General features: G+C 36.1%; 1 protein-coding gene and 1 pseudogene across 2 annotated transcripts in view; both read right to left on the reverse strand.

The window, feature by feature from the left end:
* Positions 1–6,067: 6,067 nt before the first annotated feature.
* Positions 6,068–21,719, reverse strand: part of VPS26A (VPS26 retromer complex component A) — a 30,986-nt gene continuing 15,334 nt past the window's right edge. For both annotated transcript variants that reach the window (XM_004427043.3, XM_004427042.3), the window contains exons 3-9: positions 18,688–18,763; positions 17,112–17,268; positions 16,329–16,493; positions 14,137–14,243; positions 12,103–12,171; positions 9,856–9,998; positions 6,068–7,354 (exon numbers count right to left, since the gene is read on the reverse strand). In XM_004427043.3, coding sequence (XP_004427100.1) covers positions 7,241–7,354; positions 9,856–9,998; positions 12,103–12,171; positions 14,137–14,243; positions 16,329–16,493; positions 17,112–17,268; positions 18,688–18,763 — 831 coding nt within the window. In that variant the 3' untranslated portion in view covers positions 6,068–7,240. The remainder of the gene's footprint in view (positions 7,355–9,855; positions 9,999–12,102; positions 12,172–14,136; positions 14,244–16,328; positions 16,494–17,111; positions 17,269–18,687; positions 18,764–21,719) is intronic.
* LOC106801354 (large ribosomal subunit protein eL42-like) lies at positions 9,160–9,569 on the reverse strand (annotated as a pseudogene).

Below are 21,719 nucleotides of genomic sequence, written 5' to 3' on the forward strand. Positions count from 1 at the left end.
TACAACCTTCCAAAACTGGATCAAGAAAAAGTAGAGAATTTGAATAAACCAATCACCAGTAAGGAGATCGAAACAGTAATCACAAACCTCCCCAAAAATAAAAGTCCAGGACCAGACAGCTTCCCTGGTGAATTCTACCAAACATTCAAAGAAGACTTAATACCTATCCTTCATCGAACTCTTCCAAAAAATTGAGGAGGCAGGGAAGCTCCTTAACTCATTCTATGAAGCTGACATTACCCTGATACCAAAACCAGACAAGGACAACACAAAAAAAGAAAATTACAGGCCAATATCACTGATGAACATTGTTGCAAAAATCCTCAACAAAATACTAGCAAATTGCATACAACAATACGTTAAAAAGATTATACACCATGATCAAGTGGGATTTATCCCAGGTATGCAGGGATGGTTTAACATTCACAAATCAATCAACGTAATACACCACATTAATAAAATGAAGAATAAAAATCACGTGATCATCTCAATAGATGCAGAGAAAGCATTTGACAAGATACAGCATCCATTTATGATAAACTCTGAATAAAATGGGTCTAGAAGGCAAGTACCTCAACATAATAAAGACCATATATGTGAAACCCACAGCTAATATCATCCTCAGTGGTGAAAAACTGAAAGCTATCCCTCTAAGAACAGGAACCCGACAAGGATGCCCACTGTCACCACTCCTATTTAACATAGTACTGGAAGTCCTAGCCAGAGCAATCAGGCAAGAGAAAGAAATAAAAGGGATCCAAATTGGAAAGGAAGAAGTGAAACTGTCACTATTTGCAGATGACATGATTTTATATATAGAAAACCCTAAAGAATCCACCAGAAAACTTTTAGAAGTAATAAACGAATATGGTAAAGTTGCAGGATACAAAATCAACATACAAAAATCAGTTGCATTTCTGTACACTAACAACGAAGTAGCAGAAAGAGAAATTAAGAATACAATCCCATTTACAATTGCAACAAAAAGAATAAAATACCTAGGAATAAACTTAACCAAAGAGGTGAAAGGTCTGTACAACGAAAACTATAAAACATTTTTGAAAGAAATTGAAGAAGCCACAAAGAAATGGAAAGATATTCTGTGCTCTTGGATTGGAAGAATTAACATAGTTAAGATGTCCATACTTCCTAAAGCAATCTATAGATTCAATGCAATCCCTATCAAAGTTCCAACAACATTTTTCACAGAAATAGAACAAAGAATCCTAAAATTTATATGAAACAACAAAAGACCCCGAATAGGTAAAGGAATCCTGAGAAAAAAGAACAAAGCTGGAGGTATCACACTCCCTGATTTCAAAATATACTACAAAGCTATAGTAACCAAAACAGCATGGTACTGGCACAAAAACAGACACACAGATCAATGAAAGAGATTTCTGCAAGACTTAAAAGTAAACAAGACAGATAGAGAAGTGGTCAGGAAATTCTAGTCAGAAGAAGCTATGTAAGCAGAAGCTTAACTGTGCAAAAGGTGTCTTGAAAAATTTTAAATACCACAGTTAAGGTAGGCCTCTTTGTATGTTTTACAAATAGTCATTAAATTTTTGAGAAATCAGTTTAGAAAATATCCAGGATAGACTGGAACAAACACCCCCCCCCCGGGGGAAAAAAATAAAACACAGAGGAAGGAAAACCAATTATAACTATAGCAAATGTTCTAGCTGAAGATGGTGGATTAGTGTGTCTGAATTATGGTAGAGGCTGTGTATATGTAATGCAGAGATTTTACAAAGGAATCGTTAGACAATTTAGTAAGTGACTAAATATGATAGAAAACGGCATTAACCAAGGATGTCTCATCAGATTTGGAAACTTGGAGAATGGATAAGCCAGATATTTAATATGCAACTGAGGCAAGCATTATTATTCCTTTTATTAATATTCCTGACAACTGTTTATAGTTTTTGGGCCAGAATCAACAGTTGTTGCTAATCTTTTTTTTTTTTTTTTTTTTTTTTAAAGATTTTATTTATTCATTTTTTTCCCCCCAAAGCCCCAGTAGATAGTTGTATGTCATAGGTTCACATCCTTCTAGTTGCTGTACGTGGGTCTCGGCCTCACGTTGGACGGAGAAGTGGTGCCTTGGGGCGTGCCCGGGATCCGAACCCGGGCCGCCAGCATCAGAGCGCACGCACTTAACCGCTAAGCCACGGAGCCGGCCCAGTTGTTGCTAATCTTATGGACATAGTAACATACCCTAATATAGTTTTGCAGGAAAAAAAATCTTAAAACTATTTTAGCTGGTAACTTTGTACCTCTTGCAGGTATAAAGTGCAGTCTGAATTTTATGATAGTGTATATAGGTTTTCCCCTTCAGCCTTTCATAGAGTTCTATAAACACTGAAATGGGAAAAATCAACATAACATTTTTATTCTTACAGGATAGAAAGCTGTCATTCTCTTTGAAAGATATTTATAGCACTAAGTGTTATCAGCACTTAGCATGTATTAGAGCCTCCATACGTGTTTTGTTTGTTGAATGAATGAATGCAATAACATGTAACTGGTATCCTTGCCCGCTCTCAAGCCTCCATCCATACTTTGCACAGTCTACCATAATGATCTTTTGGAAACACCAATCTGATTAAGTTACTCCTGCTTAAAATCCTTCATTGAACTCTTAAGTGTTCAGATAAAGCCCCCACTCCATTCATTTGTACAGCATCCAAGCCCCTTCCTAAATTGGCTCTCTTTATATGCCTCTTCCAGCCTCATCTCTCTACTCCCCATATTTATCCTTCTATTCATTCCAGAACTACACACCAGTTACGTCATCATTTCTCCCTTCCGAACACGTTGGGTGCTCTCGTACACCAGAGGACCTAGTACAACTGCTATCACAGCACTAAAATTGTATCATAATTGTGTCTCGAGAGTAGTAGTTCTCAAACTTGAAGGTGCATCAGAATCATCTGGAAAACTTGTTATAAACAAGATTGGTGAGGCCCTACCCCTGGAGTTTCTGATTCAGTAGGTCTGGGGTGGGGCCCAAGAGTTTACATTTCTAATACGTTTCCAGATGATGTTGAAGCTACTGCTCTGGGGACCACACTTTGAGAACGACTGCTCTGGATTGTAGTTCTTTCAGGGTAGGGCCAATGAAATAGCACTGAGATACTCAGGAAACATGCTGAATGTATGCATAAATACAGAAATAAATGGGAGAGGGAGAAAGGAAGTGGGAGTAGTAAAGATAACCCAGGTGGTAGGGAATAAAATCAGCAGGTTCTTCTCTTCTTTGCCTTTGCTATTAACAAAACCTCGTATAGAAGTTTTCACAAAAGCATGTCCTTGTACATTTCTCCCCCTCACATCTTGCCTACCAAATTCTGTAATCTAAAGTTTATAGTATTTTTCTGATGTAAGTTTATCATGATCTAGATATTAAATTGTTTTTCCAAGTGAATTTTTAAGATTTACTCTTAGAATCATGGAATTTAGAGCAGGAAGGGTCTTAGAAATTATTTGGTCCAGTTTCCCCAAACCTAGGGAGGGGGCAACTATCAGATGCATTTGTGGAATTCGTAGGTAGCGCCCACATGGTCCTGCTCTGCTCTGTCTTGCTTTCTCTCCAGGGCCTGACAACACTCCTAGGGAAGCTAGGCTGTTTCCTTTATTTTAATACTGAGGCGCAATAACAGTTCTTATCCATAATTTTATTACATTTGGACCCATATTTTTTTCTAAAGGAGGACACCTTTAATTTTATAATCACTAGGAAAATGATGTTCATCCATTTATTCAGATATCAAGTGTATATTATGTGATAAGCACAAGGTATACCAAAACAAAACAGACTGAGCTCTCAAGAGGCTTAAAATCCATAGAATGAAAAAGTATTTTAAAAGTGTGGTAAGCACAGTCCTGGAAGTGTGCATAGGCTGTCTTGGCAGCACAACAAAGGGACATCTAACTCTTTGACTTGGAGATGGAGATGGTGTCAGGCAAGATTGGGCAGGAGAGCTGGAGTTAGATGGAGTGCAGGCAAGAGGGCGGGCATTCTCCAAAGAGTCTGGCATAACTGGAGCTGAAGGGGTGTTTTGCAATATGGTATTTTAATTTTATCCTGGAATTGAGTCACTAAAAGATTTTAGATAGGGGAGTGACATAAGAGTTATGCTCATAGAAGACCCCAAGCCCAAGACAGACCTGTTATACTTAAGGGTGCACATTTTCCTCACTATGCCTTTGTCTGATTTGAAACTTAAAATATGTTACATTCCAATCCAGATTAGTATAAAGCCCTGGCGAGTGCCTTTATATATGTTCAACAGGTTCAGCTGAATATAAAAGGAACATAATTAAACTTAAGACTTTACTGACTCACATGGTAATTAGAATTGAGTATTCCAACTACTTGACCCATATTGAAGGGGTCCAGAATATGCTACTGTCGCATAAAAATTTTGAGTAGAGGTATTTGAGTTCCTGAAATCTATCTAACTAGAAGCAGAGCCTCCCAGAACTCAATTTTCATAAATCCCCTCAGGGAGCAACCAGGAAAGATTAACTTATCACCAGAGACAGAAGTCAGCCAGACAGCTAAGCACTTGGTCACAATGCTATCATATCTACCATCTATTCTAAGGGCCCATTTACCTTTCCTAAAAGTCATTTGCTTTCCTGGAAGTGCCCTTTCTCCCCCACAACTTTCCCTATTAAGTCATTTGTAAGTGTCCTTCACGCCCTCCTCTCTTTCCTCTCTCAAGATGATATATAAGCCCCAATTTCTAACCATATATTTGTCACATTTTAATAAACTCCCTTATACTCAATTAAAATTTGTCTTTTCTCTTGCTGATCTGTCTTTTGTCAGTTTAATTAGCAGGCTCCCAAACAAAGACATAAGAGGGTGGAGGAAAAGTTTTTCTTCCCCCAAATTCTTCACAAGTGGAGAAATAACTATATAAATGGTTTAGACAGTGGTTCTCAATCCTGGGTAACTTTTTTTAATGCTGATGTCTGGGCCCCTGAAATTCTAATTTTATTGGTCTGGGTAGGACCTAGCATATTTTTAAAAACTCCTAGTGATTTGAACATGCAGCCAGGGTTGACAACCACTGGATTAGATATTGTCCTATTTTTATTTTTTATTTATTTTTTTGCCCCAAAGCCCCAGCAGACAGTTGTATGTCATAGCTGCACATCCTTCCAGCTGCCGCACGTGGGACTCGGCCTCAGCATGGCCGGAGAAGCGGCGCATCGGTGCACTCCCGGGATCCGAACCCGGGCCGCCAGCAGCGGAGCGCGTGCACTTAACCGCTAAGCCACGGGGCCGGCCCTATTGTCCTCTTTATTAAAGACAAGTTTCTTTTTCAGTTTATTTCTAATTAACTGGCCAACTTTATTCAGTTCACCAAATACTGAATTCAGATTTTCATTTTCAAATTGGTTATGCAACAAAGTCTCAAGCAAAGTGAGTAAGCCTGATATTTATGACAGTGGCTTAAGCTGCCTAATGAAAAGCATTATATAGCTATTTTAAATTGAAACTGACAACATTTATAAAAACTAATGGTCACAGTTATAGCTTCCTAAACTACTGAGCAATCCTGTCCTCAACAATAAATCTGACGAGAAGAGATTTGGGAATAGGACTATTTTAATCATTCAAATAGCCAGCTCAGTATCTGTTTCAAATTCTTTATTATATACTATGGTTGCACAATTTGAGGCTGGTTAAATACAATTTGTTTTCAAAAATTTCGAGTATTTTCTAGATTACTACATGCAAGTGACCATGAAAATATTTGGCATTTTTAAATTCTGAAACTCTGAACAGGCACTTACATGAAGGAAAACATTACCATTCACAGATACCCATATTTAAAATAGATGCTCCAGCACATGGCACATGGAACCTTTTGCCAGCAAAGAAGTTGGTTACTGACCATTTTATCAAAGTGCCATAGTAGTAAAATAGGTTTAAAGAAATGTAATTTGGGTTACTTAGCTTACTCATCAAGTAAGGTTAACTGACAAGACTTGCACTGAAGTGTATAAAAAATTATTGGTACAAAAACCAATGAACCATAAGTGAAAGTAGTTTCACACAGCAGGCTTTATTTTAGTTCCTACATCCCACATTTAGTGTATTTGAGATCAGAGCCCATGCATATGAACAGATGACTGCAGCCTTCTTTTTTAGAGACTTTGAACAAATGACTTGAATTTAGTGTTAAAAAAAATTTAAAGAGTCAATAAAGTTTAAATTTGATTAACAAACATGAAATTCCCCAGATCTGGATAACTACATGCTTCACTGGTCCTCCTGAGTCCCCATCCTCAAATTTTCTCCTGAAAAGGGAAGAGAATATTTGTGAAGTCAAGAAAGTTATATTTGCTTATATGTGGTAAAAAAATTCCTTAAATTAAAAACAAATTCAAAGTATATATGGAAAAATTATATAGTTTGAACGAATTCTAAAATGCCAACATAGAGTCAATTCCACATTGCAGAAAACAGACAGTGGTACCTGCTGGATAGCAGTAGCAAAATGGTTACTTAATATGGCCAAAAAAAAAAGGCGGCTACAAAGACATGCCACATAATCCCTTGGGGGAAAAAAAATAGTCATACCACAGAAGACTTAAAAGAGGATAAAATCCAGGAAGCCATGGAATGGTAGACTCAGAAGCACCTACAGTGAAACACTCCATATGCATTTCTCAAACACATATGTAAAAACATAAATGTAGTTCTCAAAAATATTGAGATGCCATGTTTTAAATCTTTGCAGGACGTAAGGGCCACTCAGGTTTTGTAATTTTATTTGAACACAAAATAGTTAATTTTTGCATGTAGAAAGTAAGAGGTAATCATTAGCATGAAAAAGGAGAAGAAAAGGGTTTATAATCAACGTTATGCAGAAAGAAAGCAAAATTACAAATACCAGCCTACTCACATGAAAATCTTTAATGTTTATGCTGAGGCATATCTGAGTGCTTATCATCAAATCAAAGTGTGCAGTAAAAAAACAAACCGGCAGCTTAGGAAAGTTCCAGTGTTTCAAAGAAAGCATTTTCTTTAATGTATATACACGAAGAACATTTCATTATATCATAAAATAAATGCAGCACTGTAAGATAAAGGAAGACTATTATAAATGGAGTTCTGGCCTTTTTCTCCCTACACGCTGCAACCATCTTTACCCTGCCAAACTTAATCTCAACGGATATAGGAGTTTTTTGTTTTCCTTTTTTTCTCCTATTCAGTTCACATTTCAGGCTGTTCAGCAGATGCCTGTGATTCTGGAGATTCAAATCGCTGGTGAAAGTTTGTTCTCTGTTTCCTCAGTTTTTCAGGGGCTTTTCTCCATAAAATGATCTCCTAATAAAACAAATGCAAGATATCAACAAATTAATGTTCTCACATTATGCCTTAAATTTTCACATGGAAATACAGCCACTTCAGTTTTATCCATAACAAAATTACATCCTTCCCTACACAAGCCCTGCTCTTTCCTGATTGACCCACTTTCTTCCAATTCTAATCTTGGACTGCCCCTCCTGCCAACTCGGCTCCCCCACCAGCACCCAAGCACACCACCATCACCAATCCAATCAGGCTCAAAGTTCTAGCTATTATTGCTTTAAAAAATTCCTAAAATCTGTCCTTTGGTTTGCTGTTCCACTGCCATTATCCAAGTTCAAGCCCTAGACACTTCAACCTTAGATACTAAAATAGCTTCTAGTAGATGGCTCTGCCTCCCTTGCCTGAGGCCCCTTTCTAATCCATCCTTCCTATCACTACCAGATTAGTCTAAAACATTGCTTGGAATCCTCTTCAATAGTTCTCAGTGACTCCAGGATAACTCTCCAACCAGGCATTCAAGGCCCTCCATAGCCTTTATCCAATTTACCAACATCACTCCCTTCTGTCCCTAGACCCCTGTCCCCCACCAGCCAAAATGAGTTACTCTCTGCCTCCAATGCACTCCAAATAAACTTGCCCTACATCTTCCCCGATATATTCTTCAAACCCCTATTTCTTGCCTATCTAAATCTTACCCTAACCAATCCATCCTGAGATCTCTTTTCTTCTAAATTCCTAAAATTATTTGCTTAATAAAGGCTATTTCATTTTTTTTTAAACTAACATATCAGAATTTAAGCATCCAAATGAATGCCCATGGGAAGCAATATACTTACTCAATAGGGCCACAATATGTAATTGATTTGGGAATTGTAAATCTCATATGATCTATTCTGAAGTTATAAATTACCTATGTTTAATTATATAGCACTATGGAAGCATTAGTGGAATAAGTTTTCTCTTCTAAATTACCGTTAAACTATTAATTTTTCTGTTAATTAACTTATATGCTTGTTCTTTTTCCATATATCTGCAATGTGAGGACCTTGAGGACAAACCATATGTATAAAAGGTAGTTTTTGTATTCCTCACAGTACTCAGCAAACAATAATTTCTAATTTAGTTTTGAACAGTCAACTGGCATTCAAATATTTATTAATCTGTTTCAGAATACAAAAGACCATTCTAATCACAATCTTCATTACAGATTCACCAAGGGCTTTTGATTGATTTTCAAATGAGAACAAGTTTTATAATAAACATTTTATATAAAAAAATTAATAGATTTGGGTCATCTCATGGACATTGATAACAGAATTGTTTAATAAGGGAAAAATGGAAACCCCTAAATTCATCAAGTAATACAGTCATTAAACATGATCATGGAAATCTATATTCATTGATAAAGGAAAAATATTCAAGACACTACCAAATGAAAAAGCAAATTAAAGAACAACATGCATAATATGATCTAAACACACATACACAAAGTTGTCTGGAAAACTAATCACAGTGGTGGTAGAATTATTGTTGACCTCTACTTCATTCTGTTTTTTTTTTTTTTCCTGAGGAAGATTGGCTCTGAGCTAACAGCTGTTGCCAATCCTCCTCTTTCTGCTGAGGAAAACTGACTCTGAACTAATATCTGTGCCCATCTTCCTCTACTGTCTTTATAGGATGCCACCACACATGGCTTGATGAGCAGTGCATTAGTCCATGCCCGGGATTCGAACCTGCAAACCGTGGGCCGCCAAAGTGGAGTGCCTGAACTTAACCACTAAGCCACGGGGCTGACCCCCATTCTGTTCTTTATTACCTGATTTTTTTTTTTTTAAACATAACCTCAAAATTTTATTGTCTTCATAATAAGACAAAAGATGAAGCTTAGAACTGGATCACTTGGCCCTTTCTCTTCTTATCTCCTCCCAGTTCAAAAATACTTGCATCTCTTGATAGCCAGCATTCTTAGATCTGCTCAACACATTCACCCTTCAGTACAATCTTCTTTGTAGTTTTAGCCTTTTTCCGGAAAATTGGCTTAGTCTGCCCACCATAACCACTCTGCTTCCTGTCATAACGCCACTTTTCCTGGGCATACAGAGAATCTTTGCCCTTCTAGTACTGTGTCACTGTGGGGTTGGTGCTTGCCACACGTCTTACGGAAAGTCCGGCAGGTTTTAGGAACGTTCACCATGTTTGTGAGAGTACTAGCGGCACGGAAAGCTGATTTTTTTTTTTTTTAACAAACACCAAGCATTGTTTTTATGAAAAACATAACTTTCAAGAGAAAAATAAAAACCCAGCCAAATCATAGCCCATCCTGGAGTCCTGCAGAATGGCTGGGAAGAGATCTATCACAACACAATTCCATTCCCTCCTACTTCCTTATCATACGCCAAGTGTTTTCACTTAGAAACCCCCACTTGCTCAGTACAATAAGGCTTAGAAAAGTGAGTGCTTTCCAGCTGTTTTCAGAACTGCCATAGAACAAACTACCAGCATGGGTGACACCGTACCTGCTGCTTGAAGTACCTTCTGTCTTCCTCATCAACAAGGACTAGATTCAAAAAGTACCTTACTGAAAATTTTTTGTTCACATCTCTCATTGTTGGAGTTGGGTCATATCCTGCTAAAAATAGTCTTATTGGAATTGATTCACCTGAAAGAGAAGCAATTTCCATTTAATTCTAAAAGATGATTTAATATAGTCACATACCTAGAACTAAGCATTATAGAGAAGATACTAACGCTTCAGTTCCTCATGAGACTGCAGCATAATAAAAACTTAAGACCAGGGTTTATCAGCCTTGGCACTATTGACATTTTGGGCCTGATAATTCTTTGTTGTAGGTAGGGTCTTATGCACTGTAGGAGGTTTAGCAGCATCCCTGGCCTCTACCCACTAGACACCAATAGCATTCTCCAAGTGTGACAATCAAAATGTCTCCAGGCATTGCCAAATGTCCCCTGTGAGAGCAAAATTGCCCCTAGATGAGAACCACTGCTCTAGAGCCAGAATGCCTGAATTCAAATCCCAACTCTACAACTTACTGGCTGTGTGACCTTGGCCAAGTCACTTAACCATTCTGTTTCAAGTTCCTCATCGGTGAAATGGGGAATACCAGTAATATCCATCTTATACAGAATTTGTAAGGACTAAATGGGTTAACATACATAAAAAGCTTACAACAGTGCCAGCAGGTAAGTGCTGTTTTAGTTTTGTTATTTTCTGCTTTCATGAAGTTTACCATGATGTCTAATCATGTGTATAAATTCTTGAATACTCATTAACTAATTCGTCCAAAGCAACAAACATGTTCAGAATGATGACATTCGGTCATTACCAAAAAGATTGCTATTCAGATTCTCATGGCTTTTCTTTTCCTAAGGGTAATTATTTGCATATTCTGCTTTGAATCTTTTATGTAATACTTTTCTTGTGCATGTCTATTTCCTGAAAGATATACGACCCATCACTTTACATAAAAATTTGTGGCTGCTGGAATTTTACAAAGTAATGTTGCATAACAACAAGAGTACACACACATGGGGTCCTAGAGTCAGAAAGCCCTAGGCTCCAACTCCAACTCTGCAATGATTAGCTATTGAAGGAAACCAGAATATGTCACCACAAAATATGCCTCTTTGACATAAAAATTATTTTGAGCTGAGGGCAATTAAGAAGGAGCAAAAGCAGAAAAGGCTCCCCCTTTTTTGCCTAAAGGCACAATATAAATTCTCCTTTTACTGGAGACAGACTCTTATCAGCCCAGGAATAGCACCAGAGGAATCTGCAAACAAACCTTACTCTATTAGTTTCCTTCCATGTATGTACCTTCCCCCAGTTTGCCACCCTTGGAAGCCTAAAACTGCTTTCCTTTGTCCAGTCATTTGTCTCCAAATGTATTGTTCTTTTGAAGATGTTATATAAGCTGAAATTCTAAGCTACCACCTTGAGTTACATTTTGTTGAGGTTTCTCCCACGTGATGTGCACTGCATGCATTAATAACCTGTTGTTCTCTTATTAATCTGTCTTTTTGTTAAAGAGTCCCAGCTGAAAATCTAAGATGAGTAGAGGTAAAGTTCTGCCTCTCCTACACTATAACACCTTTAACAAGTTTTTTAACCTCTTTGCATCTCAGTTTCATCTGTAAAATAAGGGATACTACCGCCTAATGCAAAGGGTGGTGGGGAACTTTAGAGCACCTGAGAGTACAATGCCTCATCTACAGCTGGCACTCAATAAATGCTAGTTGCTTTTTGAAGTAATTACTAACAGGTTGAGAAAAAGCCAATGACATAAATTCAAGATGATAAATTACTGGCTTCACTATCTTAGACACTGAAGGTTATCTAGTAATGAACTGCTTATTTTCTTGGGGGCTAAAAGGACTCCAAAATCCCACAGGAATTAATGCTCAGCTATACTGTACCTTATGTTCAGCATGAGTAAAAAAGATTTACAGGGATGAACTATTATAACAAGACAATCAAAATATTACAAATACAGAAATAGATGAGAGAGATATATAAATGTCTCTTCTAAATTCTAAATTTAAACTAAGAACTAAACCTTATTTCAGACTAGGAGGTACTACTACAGTCTTCTCAGTATCTATACAAAGATGATCTTAAAAACTATCACTGTAAGAAGAATTCACAAATACTTTCACACTGAATAAATACTTTCAAACTAAACTGCCATGAACCCTGCTGTTTGCACAACCTATAACATGAAAGAAGTAAATGAAAAGTGGGTTACCTTTTACTGGTGCACCATCCATTATTTCATATTTAGCGATTGTTTCTGTTTCTGTTGTGGTGCTGGGTCCTAATGCAATAATGTAAATGATATTAATTTAAATATTTCCAGAATATAATTTCCAGCCTTATACCTTCTTCCTATTTTCCAACTATATTATTTTAGCACTAATTATCTGCCCATTTTGTGAAAATGTTGATCATTCTTTTCTATTTCTTGGTCTACACTTAACATAACTTATTACTCAACTGAATGTTTCACTCCCTTCTTCCCAAAGGTAATATACACTGTAGAAAGAATCTTCTTGACAGAATTCTTTCTCTCGTTTCTAATATCTGCTAAAATAGAAACTAGCAATACACATCAAAACTAACCATTTATATGCTAGTTTTCTCTGCAAGACCCAAACTGTTTTCTCTCAGAGTTAGTTAACTTTAACACAGACAAAACATCTAACTGAATACTTGATTGAAATATAGTTCTTTTAAATTTGGGGATTCACCCTCTAAGAAATTATTGAACCTATCACCCTCTAAGAAATTATTGTACCTAGACATTTTTAAAAAGTCAATTATATGCTAAGTGGAAAAAGTATACCAAAACATATAGTAATGATCTCAATGTTGTAAAATATACAATATGCAAAGACTAAAGTCTGTTCTGGATGATGAGTACAGATTATTTTTTATTTAAAATTTTCTAGAATCAAATATAATTTTTATAATCATAAAAAAATGTTTAAATAATTTCTTTTCAATGGGAACTTGAAGTTTGGTTTTCATATCTTTAAATCACTTCAACTTTTATTAGCAGGTGAAAAATGGAGATTAAGAAATCATAGATGTTTATAATTATGACTACCAATTATAAAATTCTTAAAAAGTGTTGCCTAAAATTATTTTCAGCAAAAAAATCAACAAAGTTAAAGGGGACAAACTAAATCTATATACTAATTAAAATTTAAAAGCCGTTATGAACCAATAAATGATTTGGGGGCAACTGATCAGCCATCTGGAAAAAAGTCAAGTTGAGTCCATACCTCGTATCTTACATCAGGACAAATTCCAAATGAATTAAAAATGTAAACAAAATCCCCAAACTATAATGTATTATTTTAGTAGAATCAAGCACAGAAAATTATTTTTAGAACCTCAGTGTGAAAAAGGCCTTTCCTATTGTGGCACAAAGCCCAGAGTTCATAAAAGGAAAAACTTACAAATTTAACTACATAAACCTCAAGAACTTCTACATGGCATAAACCACCATAAGCAAGACAAACTGGGGCAATTTTTGCTGCTCTTAATACAGAAAAAGAGATTGATTTCCCTAATATATAAAGAGTTTCTACAAATCAATAAGAAAAGACTAATAAACCAATAGAGATGAAGCAAAGGATATGGATAGGCAGTTTAGAGAAAAGAAATACAAATGGTTTTTACACACATGAAAAGATACTCACCCTCACTCAAAATGAGAACACTAAATTAAAACTACAATGGGGAACTTCTTCCCCCTACCCATCAGATCAGCTGAAAGGTTTTTTTTCTGCTGAGGAAGATTCACCCAGAGCTAACGTCCATTGCCAGTCCTCCTCTTTTTTTTTGTAGGTGAGCTGCCACCACAGCATAGCCACTGACAAGTGGTGTAGGTCCGTGCCCAGGGAACTGAACCTGGGCCATCAAAGCAGAGCATGCTGAACTTAACCACTAGGCCACCAGGGCTGGCCCTGAAAGTTTTATAACACTGTGCTGGTGAGACTATGAGGAAGAAGAGGCACCCTCCTATATTCACTGCTGATAGTAAAGCAAATTAGTACAACCCCTAACGAGGCAATGTGTATCAAAATTACAAATGAATATACCCTTTGAAACAGCAATCCTACTTCTAAAATTTTATCTTGCACACATACCCACACACATGCAAAACGACATTAACTGAAGCACTGTTTGTAACAGCAAAAGATTGAAATTATTTAAAAAATTTTAAATTTCAATTAAAACATGAATTTTAATCCAAATATTCTTTTCCACTTACCAATTCCTGTGATCTCTTTTTTGATCAGTTGTAACTCCATATGTTGGATTTTTATTCTTACTAATAAGAAGTAAATTTTTCCAACAATCACATCCTTTAAATGATACCTTTGGGGAAAGAATATACCTCACTTACTAAATATTAGTTTAAAAAACAAAGAGTGAAATATGTCCTGAAATGCTGTATTAGACATCTTTAGGATAATAACTATTTAAGAATACCATTTTGACTATTCATATTGTTTAATGTTACTTTTTTCCAAAAAACTATTCATCATTTTACTATGAAGATATGGAATCAAACTTTTACTTAACCATTAATACACTTTAGAGGGAAGAAATAGCTTAATTTAATTGTCAGTCCTTACTTAGAGGTTAACTTAGTTTCCAAAGAACTTCAGCATGGAAAACTGAGATTTTTATGCTTGAAATATTTACTTAGTATGTGAAGATGTTTTTGAACATTAAAAACTCTTGTATAGAGTTTAGTGTCATTATTACTCTAAGTGCTAGAACAGTGCAGCTAATAAATCACCTGGTCACAAAGACAGACTCCACAGATTGAGTTTCTTGCTGTAATATCTAAGAATCAAAGACCTTTCCCGGTGTACCTTGAAATGATGTGGTAATAAATCTGAGAATCCCTACAATATCCAGAGGGCTTTTTTAGCCTTCTTCCCAGGTTTGGATCTCAAAATAATAACCCAAGAGTTGATTAATGCGATTATGTCAGTCTGAAGGAAGGCTTTCAATAACAAAGTCTTTAGGTCCTAAACGATCTGATAATTTTATCAACAATATAATTTAAGACTCTGAAGACCTGCATATCACATTTTCAGTGATGTAAACCAGGGAGTGGCAACTAATAAAAATCAGGTAACAGAAGAGTGCAACGGAAGGAGACAAAAGAGTGTACTTCCACGGCCGGCCCCGTGGCTTAGCGGTTAAGTGCGCGCGCTCCGCTACTGGCGGCCCGGGTTTGGATCCTGGGCGCGCACCGACGCACCGCTTCTCCGGCCATGCTGAGGCCATGTCCCACATGCAGCAGCTAGAAGGATGTGCAGCTATGACATACAACTATCTACTGGGGCTTTGGGGGAAAAAAAATAAATAAATAAAATTATAAAAAAAAAAAAAAGAGTGTACTTCCATTTCTTCAACAAATAAACTTTAATGAAAAAAATAGGGGGAAAACCTATAAATTAAGAGATTTAAGAGTCAAATAATCAAATGCAATATGTTTTGGATGCACTGGATTTGAACAAATCTTGTTTGGATACTGATTTAAACAATCCAAGTCAGGAAAAAGAACACATTTATGAGATAATTAGGGAAATGTGAACATTGACTGGATATGTGAAGATATTAAGGAATTATTAATATTTTTAGATATAACAGTATTGTGGTCATATTAAAAATGATAGATAATTTTTAAGGATAAAATTATGTATCTGGAATTTGCTTCAATATAATCCATGGGGAGTGTGGGGGCTGAATACAGATAAAACAAATCCAACCATGTGTTGATAACTGCTGGAGCTGGGCAGTGAGTACATGAGGATTCATTATATTGTTCATACGCTTTGGTATATGTTTGAAATTTTCCATAATAAAGTTTAAAAAGGCATTAAACGATTAACAAAATAAGAGCCCATTTCTGTAAAAATACAACATATATAAATATATATATATAAATCTCCCTCTCCCCCATGTAAAGATATACAAGAGGATGTTAACTGTGGTTAAGTGGTAAGGTGAAAATATGTGATATTTTTACTTCACTTGACTTTTCTACATTGTCAGATTTTTCAATAATGAAAATGTATTGCTTATGTAGTCAGAAAAAAAGTATTTTTGTTTAGTTTTAAAGAGGTGACCAGGCCAAAGTGATGTCAGGCCAGTAACATAAATGTTTACAGACCTAGGGATTAGCTGCCCTCTGAGATGGTGAGATCCTCTACAAAAAATGGCCAAGCAGAGACTTATCAGGAATAGAATATGAAAGACACCTGCAATGAGTCGGAAGCCAGACCAAACTCCTCAAGTTTCCTTCAGCTCAGAGATTCTGTTGGTCTGTTAACACCAGAGTAATGTCAATTCTACCCTTACTTTGACCGATTTACAAAGACCTGAAAAGCTTATTTCTTAATTTTCCCTGAACATCTAAGTTACCTGTTTGTGAAAAGTACTTACTTTGATTTATTATATTCAAATTCTATGTGTAGACAATCTTCGATACCCACTTCCATCTTAATAGAGTTGTTAACATCAGGATAGGTGGCAAGCTGGTGAACAATAAGATCATATTCTTTTACCAAGTCTGTCAGTCTTCTTACTATTGTCACTTTAAGAAAATACCTACAAAGTTAATGGTAAAGAGGACAAGTTAAATCTTCTATGATAAATTTCGGTGTTTTAAATAAGCAAACCTGAACTGCAACTCAGCTTCTCCTTGCTGCAACTCCTTTGGAATCAACTTACTTCATTTACTTCATGAAGGACTTCTAATTGTTAAATAAATGCCCCTACCATGAAAAAAATACAGAGTCTAATTTTAAGAATAGTGTATATACTTTTTAGATGAATTTGGAGTGCTACCATCAAGCCTACTTTCTAGATCACTTCTTAACCATACACTAAATGAGAGTCGTTGGGAAACTAAAGGATTTAGAGAGTAATTCTATTTATACAACAAATGAAGTACCTAAGGGATGATTAATACAAGGGAAGTGTATGACTAAAATTTCTCATAATGGGGTTCTCTAAATCATTATAGATTTAGATATCATTATAGATATAAGGCTCTTAGTACCTCAGATCAGCATTATCCAGACAAAACAAAATATTTGACAGAATTTTTTAAACTCTTAAGTCTTCCAGTCCAGAACTATAATCAGAAGTTCTAATAAGACATTCAATAGTAGCCATTACTTTCTGGTTTTGACTCTGTCTACAGTTTCTAATACACATTCGTACCTCAAGCGGACATTGGCACCGATGTAAGATTCATATGGCTTCTCAACTTGCATAAATTCAAAATCATAACTTCTGCTCTGAGTCAGTTCTCCAGGTAAGGCTAGTTCTTTCACTAGGTTTACAAATTCATGAGTATTACTCTTGTCATTGAACAGTTCTAATAAATTTTAAAAAGCAAAAAGACCAGTTACTGTTAATATCCATTTCATTAAAACCCAAACTTCTACCTCCAAAGCAAATAATTTTTACCAAAAGAATTAGTTGGATTTGTCTCTGCTTTAATATACTAGAGCTATGATCTGAACTCCATTATCTTTCTTATTATTATGCTCCACCTCGGCATAAAAAAATTCCCATAGCACAGCCCAATGAAAACTTCTATTATAAAAAAATGAATTCATTTCTCTAATGTAGTTAGAGTTTGCCCAATATGAAGCTGTTTTAAGAGACACATTTCCAGCAATTATTTGAACTTCATCCCTTCAAGGCAAAAAGTGTTTTTTGTTTTTTTTTTGTGAGATCAGCCCTATGCTAACATCTGCCAATCCTCCTCTTTTTCTGCTGAGGAAGACTGGCCCTGGGCTAACATCCGTGCCCATCTTCCTCCACTTTATATGGGACACCGCCACAGCATGGCTTGCCAAGCAGCGCGTCGGTGCGCACCCGGGATCCCAACCAGAGGACCCTGGGCCGCCACAGCAGAGCGCGCGCGCACTTATCCGCTTGCGCCACCGGGCCGGCCCCCAAAAAGTGTTTTGTGGTTTGCTTTAGGCAGGCAAATATATTACCTTGATAAAACTAAAATACACAAAAGACTAAAATGAACTATCAGTTAATTACTATAATTTTCCCCTCAAGTATAACTCATCTAGAATAAACATGTAAACAAATATCCACGCTTTCCAATTTTGATACTTTAAAAATGTACAGTAAAACTTAGAAAGCTAGATTTAAAACCTAGCCATGTATACAGTATTATAAAGACCTATTTTCTTTTCTCTTTTCTGAATCTGCAGTGCCAAAAGATTTATACAGTTTAACTCCTGCTAAATCAAGAATGTCTCTGAAATACATGTATGGAAATATACACAAGTTGATCTAAGTCAAGAAGAAATTACACCTTTCCTTTTCACATGGAATTTTCTGTTGACAGGTGCGTCTGGGTACAGGCACAACTAGGTTAGGAAGACAAATGGCATGGGTAATTAGAAAGTGAGGGATGAAGGTGACACTGGTAACTGTGAGTAAAGCTCGTGAAAAATGTAGGCAGATGGAAATTTGAGTCAACTAATTTATTTGCATTATTTTTCTAGACTGGCAGCTTACATGACTCCTTTTATTTTCAATAATTAAGTTTAATAACAAATAAAGGCAGGATGAATCAAATATCATTTAATACAATTAAAAGAAACATTTGATTTAATGTTTATAAGATAAATCCTCCTTTTATTATGCCAAAATCAATTCCTTCCTTCCACAAAGCTAAGCTCTAATTCAATTATTTAAGTGCCAAATCCAACCCTCTTCAAATTCAGTTATCAAAGAAAAAAAAAAGTAATACTATTTCAAAACTCACCAATTTGACCTACAAATTCAATTCTAATTCCTTGGTGCTCTAGCCTCTTTCCAGGTTGCTTAAAGGCTAGGTTTACCTGCCAAAACATGAAATTGTAAGAGACATTAACAATCTTTTGAGTGAGCCTACTAGTAGATTCCTTCCAGATGAATGCAATATATAATTATCTGAGGTATTCATTTCTGAAGTTTGAGACACCACCACACACTTAGATCACGATGACCTTATAGCACCAGAGAAGGTATAACTTACTCATATACAATCACTAATGAACCTATTACTTATAGTACATACACTTAAAGCAACTGCTTTGTTAGGAAGGAATCTATCTTTATAGCTGGAGAACTATAAAGACTCAATCAAAAAAAGGGAAAACTTTCAACTATTCACATGTGTTTTCTAGTCAGATAATTCTACAACAATGGCATTTTATTTTTTTTATTTTTTTGCATGAGGAAGATCGGCCCTGAGCTACCATCTGCCAATCCTCCTCTTTTCTGGCTGAGGAAGACTGGCCCTGGGCTAACATCCGTCCCCATCCTCCTCCACTTTATATGGGACGCCGCCACAGCATGGTTTGCCAAGCGGTGCGTTGGTGCGCGCCTGGGATCCGAACCAGCGAACCCCGGGCTGCCGCAGCGGAGCACACGCACTTAACCACTTGCGACATGGGGCCGGCCCTGAATATCTAACAATTTAACTTTTGAGTATAATTTATCTTACATACTTTTGAAGTAAAATATATAATCTCAAGAATCCCTAAATATTCATACCTGCCAAATAGAAATCTTAATTTTATAAATTTTTTTTTCTTTCTTTCTGAGGAAGATTTGCCCTAAGCTAACATCCATTGCCAATATTCCTCTTTTTGCTTGAGGAAGATTCGCCCTAAGCTAACATCTGTGCCAATCTTCCTCTATTTTGTACGTGGGTCGCCACCACAGCATGGCCGCCAATGAGTGGTGTAGGTCCGTGCCCAGGAACTGAACCCTCGAACCCGGGCTGCCGACGTGGAGCATGCTGAACTTAACCACTAGGCCACAGGGCCAGCCCCTATAAATTTTTAATTTGATAAAATATCTATACATACACATTAAAAATAAAATTCCAGGGGCTGGCCTGGTGGCATAGTGGTTGAGTTCACACGCTCCACTTTGGTGGCCCGGGGTTTGCAGGTTCAGATCCCAAGCACAGACCTACACACTGCTCATTGAGCCATGCTGTGGCAGGTGTCCCACATATAAAGTGGAAGAAGATGGGCATGGATGTTGGCCCAGGGCCAATCTTCCTCAGCAAAAAGAGGAGGATTGGCAACAGATGTTAGTTCAGGGCTAATCTTCCTCACCAAACAAATAAATTAATAAAATAAAATAAAATTCGAAACATTTAAGGATTAACATACAAAAAAAAAGCACACTTCCAGATTTATTCTTTACTATAAAAAAATACTGGTAAGACTATTAAAAGCTCTTCTTTCAAACAATTCTTCTCAAAAGATAACAGAAATCGAGGACCAATAAAAATAGAGGTCCAATTACTTGTTTGTAAACTATATAAATTAAAATATTCACTCTACTGTATCTTCCATATCTATAACCAGGATGAGTTGGTTATTTGCCTTCCAAATTAATATCTCAGAAAAAAGTAAATAAATAAATTGTAGTACACCATATGATGGAATATTATTAAAGTTTAAAAATAATAAGGTCAAAGAATTTTCAATGATGTGGGAAGATGTGCATGATATGTTACATGAAAGAAGCATGGTTAAATCGTATACAAATATAATGCCAATCATATTTTTTTAAACTACAGAAAAGAAATACTCTTAACAGCAGTTACTTCTGGAATGTATGATTATGAGTAATTTTGTTTTCTTCTAACTTTTTTTTTTTTTTACAATAGGCAAATAATACTTTCAAAGTCAAAAAAACACTTATTTTAAGAAAAAAAGTAGAACTTAAAGAGGCTTCACATAACATTATCAAGTTGAATTTCAGGTTCGAACCACAAATAAAACAAGCATAACTCCCAGCTATTTCATAAGCCAGGCAGTAATTAGAGCTATTCTCTAATTTAATAAAGCACATAGAAAAAAGTATACCTTAAAAAAAATGTCAATCTGGCAAGAGTTTTTGAGAATGTCTTTGTTTGAACATGTCTGTGTCTGATATTTTTAAAATTTACAGTTCAAGAGACATTTTGAAACCACAGTATTAAGGTAGAAATGCAAAGTTACTGTTTTCCCACCTAACTGCCTAAACTCTGAAATTTTCCTTGATCTCATCTCCCACTGATGTTACAACATGGTTGCTTTTAAGCCTAATACAAACTGTTCTGGAGTCTGAAGGATCCCAGAATCGGAAGGCATAATTAAGCATCTTGGTTTAAAAGCTATTCTGCAAGGGAGCATAAAAAAGTAAATGAAACTATGACAGTGAACTGGATTAAAGAATTTTAACACCAACTCAAGTTATACTTTTTAACTTTTATTATAATTTCAAACTTACAGAAAAGTTGCAGGAACAGCACAAGGAAATCTCACATAACCTCTCCTCAGATTCAGCATATGTTTATATTTTGTCCCATATGCTTTATCATCTTCTCTCTATATACACATGTGCACGTATACATACACTTTTCTTTCACAACCAAGAATAAGTTAGAAACATTATGCCCCTCTATCCCTAAACATTTCATGTGTACCTCCTAAGAAAATGGACTTTCTCCTACATAATTACAGTGCAATTATCAAAATCAGGAAAGATAAAATTCCATAGTCTATATTCAAATTCCATCAATTGTCCCAATAAGGTAATTTATATCCTTTTTGCCTCCAGTTCAGGTTCCAATCCAGGATCACACATCACATATAGTTATGTCTCTTTAGTCTCCTTTAATCTAGAACATTCCTCAGTCACTGCCTTTCTTGACCTTGACATTTTTTAACAATACAGGTCAGTTACTTTGTAGAATGTCCCTCAATTTCGGTTTCTTTGATGTTTCATCACCATTAGACTCAGTTTATGCAT

Source organism: Ceratotherium simum, chromosome 6, assembly GCF_057802395.1.
Source record: "Ceratotherium simum simum isolate JZ-2026a chromosome 6, ASM5780239v1, whole genome shotgun sequence".
Taxonomy (NCBI): Eukaryota; Metazoa; Chordata; class Mammalia; order Perissodactyla; family Rhinocerotidae; genus Ceratotherium; species Ceratotherium simum.